Genomic DNA, 22,496 nt, shown 5'->3' on the forward strand with positions numbered 1-22,496 from the left:
AGAGGGAGGAGAAATGGGGATAATTGTATATTTATAGCTGATTCACTTTGTTATACAGCAGAAACTAACACACCATTATAAAGCGATTATACTCCCATAAAGATGTTTAAAAAAAAAAAACCTCTTCCACACTGAGACCAGCATGGTGCTCATACAGCCTCAACCTTGGTCATGCAAACCACTACCTCACAACAAGGGAAGAGATGAATAAGGTGGGCGAGAGCTCATCCTTGACACCACATGATTATAAGCTGTTCCATGAATATAAATCATCCAACACAAATAGTCATCCATTCATTCTCTCAGCAAATACTTACTGAGTACCTACTCTGGGCTTCACTTTCTGCTAAGGATGGGGGTCAACAGGAAGAAGATGGTCCTCCCAGAATTAACACCTATTTGACAATTTCTACACATTGGATTCCTGATGGTCTTGGTTGAGAAACACCCCTGCTCTGTTGGTTTCATGGGATGACAGAGAAAGAGTGTGCCAACAGGTAAAGCCTTGGCTTGATGGAAACTGTTTTTCGTTATCCAACTCAGGAATTTTGCTGAACCACCCTGCAGTTTGTATTTCCTGTTTTTGTTCTCTTCAGATGCCAGAAAGCAGGCACTTCATAACTGTTAAAGATCAAGAGTTTTCTTTTTCATGCAACGCTTAGGCATATAGGATTCTGTAGGATGAAAGAACACCTTAGCAGCTTGAGGGTATTAAATAGACCAGCAGAGTAATGAACGGTACCTGGATGCTTAGGAGCAAGACACACTGATTTGGTTACTTTTTAATAATTCAAGTTACCCTCACTGCTCACGCTGGGGGGACTGAGCTTAATGAGGCTAATGAATAACTGCCCTGAAATGAACTAAAATTCCCATAAACTTCTTGCACCTGCATTTCTGCAAACAAATCCTACATCTGCCTCCAAAGATCTCTATGGGGGGTGGGGGGGGGTTGTCCGTGTAAAATGTGTGTGTGTGTGTGTGTGTGTATAAACGTGCACACATGTGCATGAGTCACCTCATCCCAGGCTTGTTCTTTTTAGTCTCACCTTGTCCAAAGTATCATCCACTTTTTCCTCTACATTTTATTAAAGATTCTAAATTATTAGCAAATGATGTTTTCTCGAAACATGACCTATTAAAATATTCTCATATCATATATTCAAAACCTTACTGCTTTAATATCCTAAGAAGTAGAATTTCAGTAAGCTTTTTTTTACTAGACACAAAAAATTGATAAAAATGGGAAGATTTTGGATATAAGCATTTGATTAGAAATCCAAAAATTCAAGATTTATTTTAAGTTGAGCAGGTATAACTGTGCAATTAATTAATACCTTTTAATGGGCTAAATGAGTTTGTACTTCTTTAATAATCAGAAAAAGACAAAAGAAAAATTCAAAAATATGAAATGGAAATTGAGAGACATGCTATGTATTTATCTTACCCCTGACCACTTCTTAAGAAAAAGCACAAATATGATCAAGAAAAATTTTATAGAAAATTATCTTTGACTAAAAAGGAACACCAAGTGACATGGCATGAGACTGAGTAATGCCCTATTCCAAGAATTTGGTGGTCATATTCTAAGAACTTTCTTGTCTCCATGATGTAGCAGTATGCAATAGTACTAGCATTATCATCTGAGTGGAATTGGGGTGCCCATGTATCTGGAATGGGATATTCATATCCTTGAGGCTACAAATCTTAGGTGAGTGTACCTCCAGAACCCAAGGCCTTTTGCCTTCATAGGAGCTTCCTAGAACCTAAACCCATCTGGATTGGAAGTAAATCCTCTGGGAGGGCTGTGAGTCATATCAGCAGCACTGGGATGACCCAAGAGAAACTCAGATTCACACTCTTCCTGTCTATACCCACATGGGCACCTATGCCAGGAAATTAGAGAAACTCTGTGCTTATTTAGTCCCCAACTCTTACAGTGCTGGGATGTGGCAATACAGATACATTGGAAGTAGCAGATAACTACAACCTGAAAATGGACTCTGTAAGCGTGCCTGATTTCCTGATTATTTCATCAATTAAAATTAGCTCCTCAGCAAAGGAAACCATAAACAAAATGAAAAGACAACCTACAGACTGGGAGAAGATATTTGCAAATGATGCAACCGACAAGGGGTTAATTTTCAAAATATACTAACATCTCATACAGCTCAATATAAAAAAAAAAAAACCCAATCAAAAAATGGGCAGAAGATCTAAATAGACATTTCTCCAAATAAGGCATACAGATGGCCAACAGGCACATGAAAAGATGCTCAACATCACTAATTATTAGAGAAATGCAAATCAAAATTAAAATGACGTACCACCTCACACCAGTCAGAATGGCCATCATTAAAACGTCTACAAATAACAAATGCTGGGGAGGGTGTGCAGAAAAGGGAAGCCTTCCTACACTGTTGGTGGGAATGTAAGTTGGTGCGGCCACTATGGAAAACAGTATGGAGGTTCCTCAGAAAACTAAAAATAGATCTACCATATGATTCAGCAATTCCACTTCTGGGCATATATCCAGAGAAAATTCTAATTTGAAAAGATACAAGCACCCCTTTGTTCATAGCAGCACTATTTACAATAGCCAAGTCATGGAAACAACCTAAATGTCCATCAACAGATGAATGGATAAAGAAGATATGGTATATATATACAGTGGAATATTACTCAGCCATAAAAAAGAGTGAAATAATGCCATTTACAGCTACATGGATGGACCTAGAGATGATCATACTAAGTGAAGTAAGTCAGAAAGAGAAAGACAAATACCATATGATATCATTTATCTGTGGAACCTAAAATATGACACAAATGAACTTATATACGAAACAGACTCACAGAGAGAACGGACTTGTGGTTGCCAAGGGGTAGGGGTGTGGGGGAGTGATGGATGGGGATTTTGGGACTAGCAGATGCAAACTGTTATATATAGACTAGATAAACAACAAGGTCCTATTGTATAGCTCAGGGAACTATATTCAATATCCTATAATAAACCCTAATGGAAAAGAAAAAAATTAGCTCCTAACGAGATCTTCATTTGATGTCTGACAAATTATTCTAATGTTCCTCTAAAAGAATAAGACTAATCTTCTTTTTTAAGAGACAGGATTGTGCTATCAATTATTTTAATATATTATAGAACTATAAATATTATAATATTAGAACAAACAGTAGTCTCTAAAACCAACCCTTATCTATAAAAAACTTATTGTAAAATAAAGAGCATATCTTGAGTCAGTCCAACCTCTTACACTGGAAAAGTTGACAATTCAGAAAAATAATTCAGGTTGAGCCCACCTCATACTACTGCCAAAATAAATTTTTATAAAATATTAGAAGCATGTGTAAATTATCACCTAACAGTTCTCTGGAATAGGAATTAATTTCCAAGCATAAAAGTAATAGGAAAAACATCACAAAGGAAAAGATAGTTTTGACCACACAGGATTTTAAAGCCTCTGCATATCCCTCCGCAAAAAAATAAAATAAATCATAAATTGAAAAAATTGCAATCAACAGTCAGTACTTTATAGTGAGCTTTGCAAATTAATAAGAAGAACCACAGTATTTCAATATAAAAATGAGCACGGCACACAGACATTTACACTGCGTAACAGATACAAGAAAATAACTTCCTACCTCATAGGAATTTAAAAATCAAATTGAAAGAACACTGAGAAACCACTTTTCACTTTTTAAGTCAGCAAAACAGCTAACATGATTAATAACACATGTTGATGAAGTTAGTAAGCCAGGCACTCTCCAACACTGCTAGCCAGGGTGCAAATAGGCACAACCTTTGTGGAAAGTAATTTGGCATTTTGGCAATTTAAGAGCCTTTTAAAAAGTTCATAGTTCATATCCTTTGACACAATAATTTTACATCTAAGAATCTATTCTTAACAAAATAATGAGATGAACTTTAAGATTTTGCTACACACATGAATCCAACAAGTATTTTCTGAGAGCCTGTTCTATGCTGGGCCCTGTGTTGGCAGTCATGGTGAATAAGACAAACAGGGCTACTGACCATCTGTTACTTTAAAAATGACGTTTACTGTGATATTTCTAGTATGCCAACCCTAAAAACAATCTAAGTAACACAATAAGGGAATGAGTAAATAAATTATGGTATGTTCATAAAACAGAATATTATAAGGGCATTAAAAATAACTTTTGGAAAAATCTGTAATGACATGGGAAAATGCTTATGTTAAAATGTTAAAAGCCAAAAAATCATTATGCAAGACCAAATATATAATATTACTACAATTATGTAAAAAATACATATACTCAATGTAACATAAGTTACATAAGTGATCTCTGTATTTTTCTACAAGTCATAAAACCTGGGCTCTAGTCTCAGCTCCACTGTTTATTACTAATACATGACTTTGGAAAAGTCAGTTAAACCTCACAAGCCTCAATTTTCTAACTTGTAAAATGGAGCTGTAATTCAGGCCTTGGCTCCCTTCCAGAACACAAATTAGATAATGCATGAACTGGTGTTTTGTAAGTTGAAAAGTTCTAAACAAATAACTGCATACTGGATTTTCTTAGTAGAGAAGGATGATTAGATCTGAAAGACTGAACCCCTTTCTCCGACTTTTCTATGTCTCCTCTCTACTTCAAATTCCTATTCAATACAATGCTCATTTAGGGGATGTTTTTCTTGACTTGTCCCATTCTCTCTCGATCACTTACTTTGCATCTTTGCCACATTTATATGTACTACATTAATTCACACTTGTTGGCCAAGTATACCTCACATAGTGACTTTTCTTTTTTTAATCTGGAATCATTTATGAACTGAGTTTTTAGGAAATTCTAAAACTTCCATTTCTTCACGCCTATCCTAATCTTTTGCCCAAAGGAAATAGGGACATAACAACTGATTTGCCCTAAAATCAATAGATCTCTTCAGGAAAACATTCTGTAATCTCTCTGATGGGTGACATATGGATCTAAAATATTATTCCCATCGCTATTATATTTTAAGTGTAAACCTTTCTCTGAGGCAAAGACCACCCACCTGATGCCTTGTGAGGCACTGTTCCCAGCAGAGGGACATTGACGGTTGGGTCTGCCATGATGCCTTTATCCAGGGAGCGCAAGGACAGGAATTCATAGAAGTATTCTGCCTACAACAAAAGGCATTGACAGTCAGCACCATGGAAACCACAGAGAGTGGGAAGGCACTTCTCAATTCATCATCCCTCTGATGGAAGACTGACATTTTTCACTACAGGAATTCTGGAGCACACGGCACTTAAAATATTGTGTAGGCATAACTCTCTCTTCTGGGTTTTAGAACTCTAGAATTAGACTCTGCTTGGAGAGAAGTGATTCTTTAAAAATATTAATAACACATATCCAAGATATTCACAAGGTAGCCTTTTAGCTTAAAAGGATTGAGAAAACTTCTCTTAAGGAAACAGGTGATGTCAAAACAATCTTCAACTAGCCCTTAGAAAATCCATCTCAGCTTCTTGGGTCATTCTTTAATTCTTTTCAAATCTGACGTGAGTCTTTGACCAGAATTTGGAAAGATGTAATAAATAAGTGATAATGAAAGCAGCAACCTATTGGCAAAAGAAGACATGAAAGTCCAAAATTTAATTATCTTGGTGTTAACGTTTATTTTTCAGTATCATTCCCTTCTGAAGGTTTATATTTAACATTTCAATTTAATTATGGAGAGAAAAGTCTAAAAATGTAAAAACGACCTCTTCAATATGACAACAAGCCGTAAAGCTTTACATTGTAAACATTTTCATTTTCCCACTGAGTCTAGTTGAGAAAATGATTCTTGCTACTTGAATGGCCATGAAATACTGAAAGTAGTGATGTATAATCTCACTGTAGAGCTTTGATGCTTAACTGATTCTCAGCTGGATTATTAAAACGGTTTGTGATGGAAACAGTGTGTTCTTGCTTAGGAATAAAGAACAATCAATAAATAGCACAGATTCTGAAATGAAAGATAGGCAGATTGAGTGGTTCTGCAGTTATCTGTAGAGATATCCAGAATTTGGATGGGTTAATTAAGTTGATTACATAAACATGGGCTAGGAAGAGGTTTAAAAAAGAATACAGCCTTTCTTATATGCAGTATAAAAATTTATATGCAGTATAAAATTTATTTTCCAATGTGCAAGATATAAGAGATATATGGTAGACATTGACACAACTTTCTGCCTTAAGTCACAATAAAAATGTATTAGGCATTAAGGACTTTACCATGAGGGTGCTAATGCAAGAGGGTAATCTCAGCAGCTATAGGGACACTGTCCATGCCTGGAGTGAGTTGAAAAGCACTTGCAGGTTTCACTAGGTCAAAAGGGGCACCTTCACTGACCAAATTCCCTCCGCAACCACTTCTTTGAATTGTGTCAGTGGTTCCAGAAGACCACTGTGAAAGGTTCCCTGGGTGGGTAAAAAGAGTTGTGTGAATTAATTTTACTAAATTCATTCACTAGGAGGGCCCTGAGGATAAAGGGTCATAAGACAGTTAATTTCTACCCTGTCTAAGGGAAGGATTGCAAGAATTCTGATGAAAGGAGTGTCATCAGGAAAGGTCATTCAATTGGAATGAATTCCTTTGAAAAAGAAAACATTATTTATGTCCCTTCAGGAAAATCAACGACTATTAAAAGTGGGCTACTCCTTAGATGGCGTTTCGTGAATCTAGGTGTTGTAAATGACTTCTACCAGCTGTGCTTCCCTCTATACTTTACTAGATAATATTTGTCATTCCCCTTTTTGTTCTAAAGCATATCATGGTTGGTATTATGAAGGGATTTAGCACCGTATGCCCTTGTAATTAATAACTTTTGGTTATTTATATTACCAAGTACAGTAATATCAGCTAGCAACAATAACACAACAACCACTTGTGAAATTCCACATGCCAAAATATTCGAAATATTTGTATTTATAGTACATTTAACAATGGAAAAGAGCTGAATGGACAGTGCAAATATGTTGAAAATAAAACATTTCAGTAGCTATATTGCTTCAAATAACACATAATGTTATCATTTGCTGCCCCATAATTATACCTTTCACGTTATAAATTAAATCTATGTTTACATGGATGATGTATTTTAAAATTGCATTTATAAAAACTACTATAATTTCAGTAAGTTTTTAAAATCATTTTTTTGCATTAATAAGAAAAAGGATGAAAGACTAGACACCAAGATTAAAACAATGACTGTAGGATTTTTTTTTTTTAATTGGAGTATAATTGCTTTACAATGTTGTGTTAGTTTCTGTTGTACAACAATGTGAATCAGCTGTATGTAGACATGTATCCCCTCCCTCTGGAGCCTCCCTCCCACCCCCCAATCCCACCCCTCTAGGTCATAACAGAGCACTGAGCTGAGCTCCCTGTGCTACGTGGCTGCTTCCCACTAGCTGTCTATTTTACACATGGTAGTGTTATGTATGTCAGTGCTACTCTCTCACTTCGTCCCACCGTCCCCTTCCCACCCTGTGTCCACAAATCCGTTCTCTACGTCTGCGTCTCTTTTCCTGCCCTGCATGACTGTGTAGGATTGATAGTAACTGATTTTTTTCCTTTTTCTCTCTTTTCCAAATTTTCTATATGTGGTTCCATGCCTTTTATAGTGAAATAAATACACTTATTTAACAACAGACATTAATCACATACCCTGCTTTCAGTTCTGTGTGGCTGATGATAATCATTGGCTGTATTTGTATAAATCTCTGATCATAGTTGAAATATTCTTCTTGGGCTTCTGTTTAGTGGGGCCACACTCACCTAACAATGTATTTAAATCTCTTGCAGTCTCCCTGAAAGTGTGCTTCCAGAAAACAACACTCGGTATTTAAGCAGATCCTGAATGTCTCTTTCAAAAGCTTTTGATGATGTTCACAGAAAGTGGGACTGAAAGAATTTCACTCAGTCCAGAAATATAACTTCATAGAACCTTTGGGTCTCCTGTTGTTGCTTTTGAGTGTGGTCACGTAAAGTAGGTTGGGAAGCACGAATGCGCTATATTCAGTTCCAGAGAGTTTATAATTAGCATTGGCATGGCCTCGCCACAGGTTGCAGCTAGGTTTAATGAACTTCTCTGGCCAGCCAATACTCTGATCTTATCAATCACAAATTTTACGCTACAGGTTTTAGGGTGTCCCTTTGATTTCTTTGAGAATCAGTAAACATCATGGCTTTTCTACTACAGTTCTAAGACTATCACAAGGAACTGGTCAAAACAGTTTCTTCTTCGGATCTTATCAGCAAAAGGCAGCTGCCAGAGAAAACCGTTTTACTTGTTTGGCTTTCTTTTTAGAGATGATGATGCTATAATCTCTAAAGTATATAATTTTCTTCATACCTGGTATATATTTTTCAAAAGGACTTTTGTCCATGTTCATGTCCACTGCCTTCTTAAAAACTCCAACTTGAAAACCACTTAGAAATTGACCAACCCTTTGTCTGATCTCAACACTGACTTCTTTCAGAGTTTCACCTTTTCATTATAAAGCAATCTATCAAAACTGCCAATACCATATAAATATTTTTACAAATAAATTATCATCACCATGAGGTAGAGATGAAATATATTCCTCATTTAGCTTAAGGGCTTAAATATTTCCCTCAAAATCACAGAAAATGGCTGATGAAAGAGGTGATAGATTTATTAATGTCATATTATAACTCCTAGACAGGACTTTCTGTTTTTACTTTATTTATAATAAACATTCTTAGTCCCAAACCTCTCTCCTGGAAAAACTTATTTTGGGGCAAATAAAACCTAAATTCTATGCCAAAGAGAACAGAGAGCTAGCTTTAAAGTTTGGGAACAAGTTTCACAAATTGCAGATTTATTATTGAGATAAAAGTAACTCAGAGCATGAACTGCAATAAGGAGGTGGCATGTTGGAGAGCATAAAACCTCTATTAGGAAAAAGTACATTCTGTTACATTAAATGACAGTAGTGGAAACTCAGGTAGCGGTAACTAGGATGCTTATTTGGGAAACACATGAAAGGACTGCCTTGTATTCAAACAAAGAATGGGTCTATTCAGAAGAATAATTCACTTCTAAATTAAGTTGCTGAGAAATCTTGCTGGCCTGGTTTGCCACGCAGTAAATTTTCTTTTCATAGAGAGGTATAAAAGACACCCAAATATTATCAAGAAAGGAGGGCTGGAAGCCATTTAACTTGCTTCCAAGCAACTTGGCTGAATATTAGAGTTGCTCCTTCCAGAAGAGATGAAGACATCATTTAAACAGCAAAATGGGATAACTCATAAGGCCTTTGCTCTGGCACTCATTTTTGGGTAGACATGGAGAAAGGAAGCAGAGAATTGCATTAACCATTGGAAGGAATGGAGAGAATCCAGTATTTCTTTTCTACCTTTGAAGTTCTGAGTTTATGGTGTACACTTAATCTAATAAGCACAATAATTGCAGGAACCTCTGAGTTAAGAATCAAAGGTTCTTCATAAAACCATGGCTCTCAAACCTCTTTTAACTTCATGTATTACGATGTTAGCCTGTGTTCATGGGAAAACTTAAACAATAAAGGTATCGTATTTGTCCCTCCAAAAATTTCAGGTGATTTAAAAATACAGAACAGGACTTCCCTGGTGGCGCAGTGGGTAAGAATCCTCCTGCCAATGCAGGGGACATGGGTTCGAGCCCTGGTCTGGGAAGATCCCACATGCCGCAGAGCAGCTAAGCCCGTGCACCACAACTACTGAGCCTGCGCTCTGGAGCCCGTGTGCTGCAACTACTGAAACCCGCACACCTAGAGCCCGTGCTCCGCAACAAGAGAAGCCACCGCAATGAGAAGCCCGCGCACCGCAATGGGAAGCCCGCGCACCGCAATGAAGAGCAGCCCCCGCGCACCATAGTTAGAGAAAGCCCGTGTGCAGCAACGAAGACCCGACGCAGCCAAAAATAAAAAATATAAATAAATAAATATATTTTAAAAATACAGAATATACTGCCAGAGTTTGAAATTTTACAAATAATTTTTGCTGAGTGTTCATTATACTCTAGTCACTGTTCATTTAATTGTCACAACAACCTACTATTATAGCATACAAGTACGTTCAGATTAGCCAGGCCCTGAGCATGAGAATTACTAAAGGGATATAAAATAGCTCCTACACGGTATGTGAAATGCAAGAAGAAATCTAAAATAAGCAAGAAAGGAAAATAGTTCAATGCTGAAGTCCCAAACAAAACGAATAAGCATGCCCAATGCTTAAAATAATCTGACACCTGAATGTCTAGACCAAAAATGCCAGATCTCACGTTCTTCCTCGGCATTCTTCTTGTTACCTCTCTGCAAAATTTCATCCTTCAAGCTCACAACTCCTTATCCTTGGATTCTGTGACAGTCCGCTGATTCTTCTCCCACATCTTGACTTTCCTGCATGTCCTTATTAAGTCTCCTCTCAGCTCAGTCTCAGAAAATCATTCGGACTCAAGCCTCGGCTCTTCACTCTTTACATTCTGCCACAAAACACCTGCACTTTCACAGACTGAAGTACTGAATATTGCCTTCTGAGCAATGATGCTCAGCGCGAACCATTCACACCACGTCATGGCGTGCTGTGTCAGCACGGAGCCTCATTCACAAAGCACCATCCCCACCTGATTTCTTTGCATCTGTCCACAGTATTATCATTTTTCCATAATAAAGGCACCAAACCTTAGAGTTGTTTCTTGCCTCTCCCGATAGCCAGACACCAAAATCTTCTCCTTTCTCTTTTCGTAATCTCTTTTGATTCTGTCTCTTCCTTTCATTCCCACTGCTCACCCTCACCCAACCTTTATTTCTTCAAGGTGGCATTACTGTAACATTTCTGAAATATCCTTCCTCTTTAAAATATCTGCCATAACATAAGCCAATATATCTAATGAAAACATCACTTTTTTATGGAAGTATAGTTGATTTACAATATTGTGTTAGTTTCAGGTGTACCACATAGTGATTCAGTATTTTTGCAGATTATATTCCGTGATAGGTTATTACAAGATAATGGGTATAATTCCTGGTGCTACATAGTATATACTTGTTGCTTATCTATTTTATATATAGTAGTTTGTATTTCTTAATCCTATCCTCCTAATTTGCCTCTCCCCCCTTCCCTCGCCCCTTTGGTAACCACAAGTTTGTATTCTATATCTGTGAGTCTGTTTCTGTTTTGTATATACATTTATTTGTATTATTATTATTATTATTTTTTGATGTGGACCATTTTTAAAGTCTTTATTGAATTTGTTACAATATTGCTTCTGTTTTACGTTTTGGCTTCTTGGCCGCGAGTCATGTGAGATCCCAGCTCCCCAACCAGGGATTGAACCCACATCCCCCTCTGCACTGGAAGGCGAAATCGCAACCACTGGACCGCCAGGGAAGTCCCTGTATTATTTTCTAGATTCCACATATAAGTGATACAAAGTATTTTTCTTTGTCTGACTTATTTCACTAAGCATAATATTCTCTAGGCTCATCCACACTGCTGCAGATGGCAGTATTTCATTCTTTTTTATGGTGGAGTAATATTCCATTGTATGTATAAACCACATCTTCTTAATCCAATCATCTGTTGGGCACTTGGGTTGTTTCCATGTCTTGGCTATTGTAAACAGTGCTGCTATGAACATAGGGGCTCATGTATCTTTTTGAATTAGTATCACTTTTGCCACATCACAATCCTTTCCTGTCTCTCTTTATCTCCAGGATAAGGCCTTTAGCTTGTCTGAATGTCCTCCACAATTTGGCTCCACATTTCCTTTATTTCTTACTACTCCCCAACAGGGATACACTGATGGAGCTCAACTGGCCTGCTCTGTACATACCAGAGCCACACCTGTATTCCAGTGTTTTGGCCTACACTGACCTGTGATAGGACTTAAACCAGCCTGGCCCTTAAACATGTACCGCCATGTATTATTATGAAACTTTTCACATGTGTATATCATGTATTCTCATATACATTTTGGATTCTTTGTGTTGAGGATGGAATTATATTTTTTTTCCAAAACTCTGTTGGAGATTCACTCAGCCTTGTGCACAGCACAAGGTATTTAATAAATATTTGCTGAATGAATGAATGACCTACCAAGAAACATCCAGCTGTGTAAGCCCACTGCGTTCCAGAACACATTGTTGTGGTGAAGTGGCATTAGCCTCTGATTCTACTGATAGGCAGCAGCTTCTCTGTTTTGGCAATTGCTAAATTACTTTTATGGGTCAAAAGATTCTCTTTTACTTTGCTGTATGGCAGTCACCGCAGCATACATAGAGAATAGAGAACATTTTAGAAGAAAGGAGCAATCAAACAAACATTGACATTTGATATCCAGCCAATCTGGGCATAGTTTGTAACCGTTTTATGCTTGTTTGGGGACAAAACCTTGGCAATCAGGCTCCCGGAAGGAATATAAGCAAATCGTGTAAACAAGATCCAGTTCTGAAACATGACTGTCCAATGCTCTTCTGGTTCATATTTCCCACTTGCATCTCTCCTATAAGTTACAGATATATAATTATAACGACATGCAATTTATATAATTTAAAAAGTTTATAAAGTTTGTAAAATTGTATACATTTACATAAATTTTGCATTCTGTAAGTTACAATATGCAATTGCCAATGTCACTGAAATATCAACAATGACTTTTTTCCTGCTTTCTTTTGAAACTGGCCCTAAGAGGAACTTGTTTCAACAACAAAAAGAAAAAGCACCTTCTCATGCAGAGTAGTTATTTAATTATGTCGCTGGCTTGGATTAAATTGACATTGAAATTAACATTTTTAAGGAGAGAATTTCAATCAGCCTAGTTCTTCTGTTCTAGTAATCGTTTTTATACACACTAGAGTAGACCACAGTCAGTGGGCTGGTTGAGGGAGTGAAGTTATTGGAATATAATGGTAATAGTAAAACTTAAAGTCCAAGTAAACACACCCGGGACCACAAGAGTTTTGTAAACTAAAACTGGCAGGAGATCACACGGTTTGGCTTCACATGAATCTGAAATATCTAAGACATTTTCCATTTTTTCCTCCTAGGGTTTGGAACCATCATCGCTCATGCAAACCAGAAACAGACCCGGTTATCTGACAAATCCCTGGCTAGTCACTCTCTTTTAAGATTCCTAAAGACAGGAAAGCAATGCAAGAGAGCTATATTGCTATTTTGTATTAGATAAAATGAAAAGTTAGGTTTGTCTTCTTTTTAATTTTTTTGAGGGAGGGGTATAACAAGGCAGCAGAAAAGCAAAGCATTAGAGAATGGAAAAGGTTTTTTTAAAGTTTTTTTGAAGACTGAAAAAAGGGGTATCAGTATAAAGACCATGTAGGCTCTAAACAAAATACAGCCCCGTTCAGCACACATTCACCAGACTGCCAAAATTTTCCTTGGAAAGAGCAATGTTGGTAGGGTAGGAGATAGATGGGCCCCTGGGCTGGATGGCCGGTGTTTGTCAGGTGGAGTAAAAGTGAAGTTTTGTTCTCACCAGACTCCGGAAGCTGAGCTCTGCTGAAGTAAAGAGATAAGATGACCACTGCCGAGGTCAAGGAAAACTTCCCTGTCTGCACACGCACAGGAAAGCTCCTTGGGGGTGAAAAAGGGAGGGGACGCCACCCTCATAATAAGTGTGGACATACGCCCCACAGGCCTCTGCGGTGGGATCCATATTAGCAAAAATTTGCACACACATGTTGGGGAGGATCCTAGGACCAGTCAAGTGTGGAAAATAGAACAAGATAATTGTCCAAAGGTAAACAAAGACCCGGAAGGACTGTCCTATATAAGTGATTTAAATCACCTCTTTACTGCGCTTGTCCTCATTAGAGAGGACGCCCGTACCCTTTCTCTCTCTCTGGGTATGGATGTCTGCATAGCTTCTGACTTACTGCGCTCCTTCGCATTAGGAAGGATGCCCATACCCTTTCTCTCTGGGTGTGTATTTCTCCCTTGGTTCTGTCTTACATAAGCAAACTCCTTATCTGTGTGCTCTCCTACATGTTACGCTGTGTCTCTGATAATAAACTTTGTACCTGTTTTTACCTCCTTGAAACATTCTTGCTTTCAAATGGGGATAAGAGCCAGGGAAATTTTGTCTTTAGCCTCTAGCCCCTGGTGGTCCAGCAGCTAGGATTCCTGGTTTTTTTACATCCAGGCTACCCGGGTTCAATTCCTGGGCATGGAACTAAGATCTCTCTTCAGGACCGCTCACTGCTGCCTCTCTGAGATCATCGACAGCAGTGGGGTTTCTGAAAGCTTCATTTCTTTTTATTCCTCAAGCCTTCTGGGACGAGTACCTCCTTCTCAGAATAAGCCTGCCCTAATTCAAGCATTTGCAATGTTATGGGTCAGTGCCAACCTAAAAACTGGGCAGTAGGAAGAAAGACCGTATTGGGCAATATTGCGTGGGGTAAGGTAAGGGACTGAGGAAAGAAAACATCATTACAAGTGGTGCAGCTGGCACTTTGAGGGCTAGGGACAGTCTATACAGGAGGTATGGGGGAAAAAAACAGTGTGGAGGAACTCAGGAGCACAGCTACAATGTCTCCTGGACACTAAGAATAATTATTGGAGACCATGGAAGGGCTAATAAAGCAGCATTATGAATGCAAGTGTTCTAGAGGAGACGGGAGAGGGAGAGTTCAGTTCTGACAAAGGAAAAGGAATACTTTTTCTATTTTTTCCTTCACATCTCAAGATTTATATTTGAATATTTCTTTTCTTGAAGCTTCAGAAGCAGTCATCGGGTATTCACTTACGGAGGCAGTGGGTGGGAGAGAATGTGCTAAGAGCTATTTTTCTAATAATAATTTAGAAACTGTGCAAGTACCCTTATACCTCGTTTATTCTTCATCAGTATCTCATCCCCTTATTCTCTTTCACATAATTCACTTGGTGGTATATTTCAGCGTATCACATTTTTGGGGGGCAGAATGACACTTATAAAGTGTACCAATAAATTTGGGTAGTACATATAAGTAGCTCAAAAGAGGCAAAGTTAATATTCCATTTCTTTCAGAGTTCTTTATAATTTATCTCTAGAGGTATATATTTATTACATTCTATTGATAAAAAGTGTTTGAAATTTTTAATGGACTTAGAAATGTCAGGAGATACTCTCAGTGGTGGCTTTTAAAATATTTAATATTAGGTCATATTTTTCTTAGTTTAAGCTTCAGGTAAAGAATTGCTTCTGCAATTCTTTAATTTTTTTTTTAATTGAATCCACATGGACAGTATTAACTTCTTTGATAAAAACCAGAAAAAACAGAGTTTCTCCCTTAACTTTATGTTTTAAAAAAATGCATTAAACTAACTTGTTAAGGGTTATGAGATATGCCTTAATTTGACTTCTGTGTTCATATCATTTCAATTTCATATATCAGAATACTATGTGACAAGATCTCCTCCAATGGCCAGTTGTTCTGTTCCTACCTAAGAGCCAAAGAGAAAAAAAAATCTGTAACCTTATAATTAGATTTTCAAAGTCCAAAATTTAGAGAACTAGTCTTACTAGCAAAAGATTCAAATAATAGTCACCCCTATAAATTTTTTCATACTTCAGAAAAAGCCATTGCCTCGAACATACGGCACAATTAGCCTTTTCAATCTTCTAAGCTCCTCTGGATATTTGCTGTTATAAAATTGTTAGTCATCCATGCACCAATCATCCCTCTTTAAGAAAAAGAGAAACAGAACTGAAGCAATTTCCTGGAGACTACTGGTGCTGAAAACCCATGATCTGAGGACTGGCTAAATCTATGTGGCCAACTCCAGTCGTCTCCGAGGACCCCTGAGCAATTCTTTTAAACATCCCTAGTTTCTCCCTTCTCCTACACGCAATTCCATAGATTCCCCCAGTCCTCTGCCCCATTCCTGCTGTCTTCACTCAACTGACGACAATATCTTATCCACAATGAAAACAGGACTGCTAGATAGGAATTCTCTCAACTTTCTTACAAATAGGCCACATCCACATTCCATCCTGCTTCCTTCCCACATCCTCTGAGACTGGCTCCATCAATAATGTCATCTTCTCTCATCTATAATAATGTGATGAAAAGGTTAAAAACCCAACCCTGTGCCTACCAGGCTATCTTTCTTCCTTCCCATTATTATGATGCTTTCAGAGGAGGCTATACTTGTGGCTTTGGTTTTCTTGCCCATCGGTCTTCAGCTCACTAGAGTATGGCTTTTTCTCTCATTACTGTTAAAATGTTTTCCTAAAAGGTCACTGATGACTTCCAAGTTGTTAAATCCATTAAGTACTTTTCTGCCTTAATCTCTCCTGTATTCTCTTAAATTTTTTAACACAATCAACTTCTCTCTCTCTTTGACCTATACATAGCAACAATCTGGATTTTCTGTCTCCTTCTCTGATCAGTCTTTCTCTATGACCTTCACATGCTTCTCTTTTTATAACTGTACCTTACAACGAGTTTGGAATGTGGGCCCATACACCATTAGAGAATCCATAGCTTTTGTGTTTATATGTATATGACTATTCTGGGGGGAGAGTAGACCCTAGCTTTTATCACATTCTTAAAGGAGTCCATGACTCAAAAAAAAAAGTTAAGAACCACTGCCTTCAAGGTTGATGTTTCCAGGATAAAACTTCTGGTCTGCTCTTCTTGCTTCTGCTCTCTTCTTGGGGTATCTTAATTGTTTCTATGTCTTCGATTTACACCTACATTTCCATGATCTCCAAATTTTTATCTCCAGTTTTCACTCTTCTTCTGAGCTCTAGATTCATATCTACAGCTGTCTACCAGACATCTACCCTTGGACTTAACATGCTTGAACCAAACTCATTATCTTCCCAATGAACCTGTTCACTTACATGTCTTTAGACAGCAAGCACTCTATAACCAATGGCCCAAGCTATAAGCATGGCAGTCTTTTTAGACTATTCTTTCAACACCCACCTCCACAAAGTTTCACTGATTTCTCAAATCGATTTCCTTCTTTCCTTCCCATTGTTACGACCAAAATTCAGACATTTCTCACTCATGCCCCTGTAATTGTCCCTCAACAAATCTTCCTATTAATGAATGACCTCCAGATGTATCCCCTCCAATCCACATTATCATCCAGTTTTTCCTCCTGAATGCCAGCTGGACCACATCACCACTCCTACTTAAAACCCTTAATAATTTCTAACCACAAGGAGGAGTTTAGCTACAGCTTTGTATTGGGCTCTGCCCACCAGCCTCTTCTCTCATGTCTTTCCTCACAAGGCATTGATCCGGCCACAGCAAGCTTTGAATCCACTAAGCTGCCATGCTCTCTCATGAACCCTGCTCCCTCCTCTACACTTGGAATGTCTACCCCTGCCCTTGTCCACCAAGCAAAGTCCACCTTGACTTACCTCTCCAGACTCAGGTGAAATGTCACCTCTTTGGTAAAACTTTTCCACTCCAGATGCTTCTTTCCTGTACTCTTCCTTATCTTTACTATTGTATTTATGCTAACAATGTATTTACTTGTCTTCCCACTCTCCTCTAGGCAGAAGATCTTGTCTGTTCTTATTTGAATCCCCGGTGACTAATATATTTTTTGTGGCTCAAAAATGATTATAAAAAAACAGATACAAGCTTTAAGTCCAATTAGTCATCTCCTTAAAAATAACAGGTAAATCATGTCTTACCATGTCTAGTCCAAGTCATGTAATTTCTGATTTTAAATGAAACAGAAGCCCCAGTATACTTGTGAAGCTTTGATTGAGAGAGGTAGACTGGAATTCCAATCACAAGTCAGCAGGAAACAGGTGACAATGAGGCCACACACAAGAAAACTAAGCTGCTCCTGAGCTGGCTCTCCGCTGAGATAGCTAGCAGTCCAAATAACACCATCCAGACACTGGGGTGAATTTGGGTGAGACTTGGGCTACAGTCAGACCAACCTGGCTCAAATTCTAATTCCACTACTTACTAGCAGGCCTTGGGCAAAATCTTAGCTTCTTATTCATTTCAACACATATGTATTGAGTGTGCCAGGCACTAGCCTTTGTGTATGCCTACAATGCCAAGGATGAGTAAAAACAGATCTAGTTTTTGTCCTTATGGAGTTTGCAGGCTGGAAGGGGGCTGATCATTAATCAAATAATTAAGACTGTGATAAAGTACTTCAGAGGAGAAGTATGTAGAGCTTTGAGAATATGTAATTTGACTTAGCTTGGGGTCAAGAAAGGCTCGCCTGAGGTCTGCTGAATGCACGGAAGTTAAACAGGTGAAAGAGGGAGCAGCATTTTCGGCCGAGGAAAGATCAGGTGTGTGAGCTCTGACGGGACTTTGGCAAGCATGAGGAACTGAAGGGAGGCCAGAACCTGCTTTATAGCACTGTTGCAAGGATTAAAATAAATAATGTGTGTAAAGTACATAGCCAGTGTTGGCACATAGTAAGCATTCAACAAATAGTAGGATTAATACGCAAGTCCCTTTTTGATGGGGTGTGGCACCAGTTTCTAGACAGTGGGAGAACCCATAGGTAGAAAGAAGCAGTCTAAGATTTCTGGGTGTTTGGGGCTGGAGGAGTGTGATCTAGAGGGTTCTCACAGTCCTGAAGGACATCAGCCATGTGCTGTGGTTATAGGGAGAAGAGTTCGAAAGGAGAGCAGTGGCTGTGAAAATTGTCTAAAAAACTTTTCCTTTTATGCTTATTGCAGACATGGGTTTACAGTTCAGGTTATCCTATGTAGGCAAAATTGCAATTACCTTATTTCTTTAGCTTTAAAACAAGTTAGAAATGTCTTTTCAAACTATTAATTTAGAGGATAGAAGAACAAGTGTGACTACACCACAGAGATGTAATCAGAAAAATCTAGGCTATGGGAAACTCTATATGCCAGAAACCTAGTCTCCTCAACAAAAATTTGAAGAAATTTAAAAATGAGAGCAATGGAGGGAAAACATAGATTAAAAGAGACCTAAAAGACTTATCAACCAATCACAATATGTGGACCTTCTTTTTGGATCCTCATTCAAATAAACAAACCTTTAAAAATATATGGTGTTTATGAGAGATAGTTGGAAATTTAAACACTAACTGGATATTTGTTTGTATTAGAGAATTATTTTTAATAATTTAATAGTGTGGGGTCTTTTAAGTTATCTTTATAGATACATACTAAATATATTTGTGGGTGAAATGATACGATACCTGAAATTGTTTCAAAATACTATGGGAAGGGGAAGTAGGTGGGGAGTACAGATGAAACAAGACCGGCCATGAGTTAATAATTCTTGAATTTGGGTGACAGATACATGGGTGTTCATTTTTCTATTCTGTCTATATTTGTATTTTTTTTTACATTTTCCATAATAAAAGCTTTTTAAAAAAGAAAATGAAGTCTCATACTGGCATCTATGTTGACTGAGTAAGCTTCAATTCACAGAGAATAACACATCCCAAGCGATACGGCAATGCTTCCCCTCTGGCCGGATGCTCGTAACTAAGGCTCCCCACCTGCTCCAGACACACTAGCTTCCTGCTGTTGCCTTAACATGCCAGGTATATTCCCACCTGAGGAGCTTGGCACTAACTATTCTTTCTGCTGTGATGCTCTTGCCCCAGATATCTGCACAGCTTGCTCCCTGAATTTTATTCCGGTTTCAAGTAAAATGTCATCCAAGCAGCCTGGCTCGTTCATCGTCTCTGAAATAGCAATACCCACCATGCATATTCTTATTTTGTGCTTTAATTTTCCACATAGCACTATCATCACTTGATATATGTCCATTTAAACTTTTAAAACTTATGTCTCCTATTCACCACATGGAAAGTAAGCTCTATGAGGGCCAGCACTTTACCTCTTTTGTTCACTGCTGCATCCCTGGCACCTAGAGCAGTGCCTGCCACATGGAAAGTGCTCAATCAATATTCATAGGATAAATGAAAGAAGGAATAACTAAAGAAAGCTCCGCTAAATACAATGACCTATTCTTCTGTTCCTGTTTCAATTTGGAAACGTTTTTGTTCATTAATTGGAATTAATTTACTTTAAAACCTCTGCCATCATCAGAGCTGTTGGCTGAAATTGATCCCTAGGATAAAAGGCAAGATATGGGAAAATCAAACATACTTTTGGAAATACAAGCACAGTATAATTTAACCACAGTAACATTTTACCTAGTGTCTGATTTCTTTCCATTCAAATGGTAATATAGGAAATTGGTTGTATGGGATAAAACACTGAATTTCATTCAAGCAGAAGAAAATACAGCCGGTCAACCAACCATGGATTCAAATTGGATGAAACTGCCGATGCGAAACCACAGATACAGAGGGGCGACTGTATTCATTGCACTGAGCCACTTTATATACTAAGGGATGGAGCATCCTTGGACTTGGGTATTTGTGTGGCCTCTTGGAACCCATACCCTGTGGATGCCGAGGGATGACGGTACTCGTATATTCTTAAGTAAGTTCAGGCAAATAGTATTACTATCAGAGTTTCTCTAAGACAAAAATTAAGACTTCTGTACGGTACTCTTATATTCTTAAGTAAGTTCGGGCAAATAGTATTACTATCAGAGTTTCTCTAAGACAAAAATTAAGACTTCTGTACGGTACTCTTATATTCTTAAGTAAGTTCAGGCAAATAGTATTACTATCAGAGTTTCTCTAAGACAAAAATTAAGACTTCTGTATGGTACTCTTATATTCTTAAGTAAGTTCGGGCAAATAGTATTACTATCAGAGTTTCTCTAAGACAAAAATTAAGACTTCTGTACGGTACTCTTATATTCTTAAGTAAGTTCGGGCAAATAGTATTACTATCAGAGTTTCTCTAAGACAAAAATTAAGACTTCTGTACGGTACTCTTATATTCTTAAGTAAGTTCGGGCAAATAGTATTACTATCAGAGTTTCTCTAAGACAAAAATTAAGACTTCTGTACGGTACTCTTATATTCTTAAGTAAGTTCGGGCAAATAGTATTACTATCAGAGTTTCTCTAAGACAAAAATTAAGACTTCTGTACGGTACTCTTATATTCTTAAGTAAGTTCGGGCAAATAGTATTACTATCAGAGTTTCTCTAAGACAAAAATTAAGACTTCTGTAGCTCTTGCCTTGTGTAACGCTGTACTATACACTAGACAATACAGACAATAAATACTACTGACTTAAACCAGTACTTAAAAAAAAGAATTTAGCTGTTGTTTTTGTCAGAAAAGGTTCTATATCAGTACAAGTAGGTGAATATGAGTGTGAGGAAAACTTGTAAATAATTGAACAAATATCTGGGGGAAGAGCAAGCCAGCAGAAGGAATAGTTAGTGCCAAGTCCCTCAGGTGGGATGGTACCTGGGACAATGAGGAAGCAGCACGGAGGCCAGTGTGGCAGGACCAGAGTGGATGGGGCACTGTGATTATGTGCTCATAAACCGCCCCCCTGGCTGTAGGGGAAGCATTGCCCTGTCACAGGCAAAGGGGTCAGATCCTCCCAGTGGAGGAACCCAGGAAAGCTGCTCCTAAGAACAAGATCAGCTGTAAACAGCCTCTGGGGCCAGAGTTAAACACTGTGGGTGACATCAACACCCTGCCTCTTGTCTCCTCTCACTTCTTCGTGCTCCCCCCCACCCCCGCCTGTACCCCCTTGCCCCAATCTAGCCTTGGAGGAGTGGGAAGTGGTCTAGTGAGAAGAGTCAGCCATGGTGCCTTCCAGGTCACAGCTAAGGGAGGAGAGGAGTTTTAACTATGAATAAAGAAAAGAATTTTTACTACTATACAGAAATGGATATTTTAATTACTGAAATGAGAATAGTCTTAGCACTAAAGTACTCAGAGGACATTTTATATCTCTGGCTGACTAGCGAAATTCCAGGATCTGCCTGAGGATTCATCCAAAGGCTCAAGAGAAAGAAGCCTACATAGTAAGTTTGGAGGTGCTGTTGTGAAAAAGATAGTTCTGTGGCGTTTTGCTTATTTAGTGTAATAGTTTTAAGCCCTTAGATTCTTACAGGAGGATTTTTAAGAGCCAAAGACAGGGCAGCATATTTTCCATCTGAATATTAGCCAACCTCACGGCCTCTCTATTTTGCCCACTTAAAACATGTCAGAATATTAGGGCCAACCTGAACCTTCCCTTGTTACTTTTTAATTGCTATGTTACATATTCGCTTTCTCATTTCTAAAAATTATTTCCTGTAGATTATTTATTTAGTACTTGCAGTTCCTCTTCCTAGAGGTAAACCTAGTTAATGATAATCACTCTTTTCCAAAAGCACAGTGAATGACAGTGCTTTACAGTTAAGCAGTTTGAGGCAGATGCGAGCAGACACCACGGTTAGTCAAGCTGATTCATTTAAAAAAAAAAAAAAGGCACATTAAAGCTGAATCAACTGTCATCTTTTAGTGATGACTGTTGATCTGATGTGATGAGAGAAAGTTCACGCACGTGGATGGGTCGATTTGGCTCCCGGATGGTCTGGGACATCGTTAACTCATACAGACTGATT

General features: G+C 38.1%; 1 protein-coding gene across 2 annotated transcripts in view; it reads right to left on the reverse strand.

Annotated features, from left to right (window-relative positions):
* WIF1 (WNT inhibitory factor 1) overlaps positions 1-22,496 on the reverse strand; it is an 85,277-nt gene that overhangs the window by 32,581 nt on the left and 30,200 nt on the right. For both annotated transcript variants that reach the window (XM_068561558.1, XM_068561557.1), the window contains exon 3: positions 5,051-5,159. In XM_068561558.1, the coding sequence (XP_068417659.1) occupies positions 5,051-5,159 (109 nt within the window). The remainder of the gene's footprint in view (positions 1-5,050; positions 5,160-22,496) is intronic.

This window comes from Eschrichtius robustus, chromosome 13, assembly GCF_028021215.1.
Source record: "Eschrichtius robustus isolate mEscRob2 chromosome 13, mEscRob2.pri, whole genome shotgun sequence".
NCBI classification, from domain to species: Eukaryota; Metazoa; Chordata; class Mammalia; order Artiodactyla; family Eschrichtiidae; genus Eschrichtius; species Eschrichtius robustus.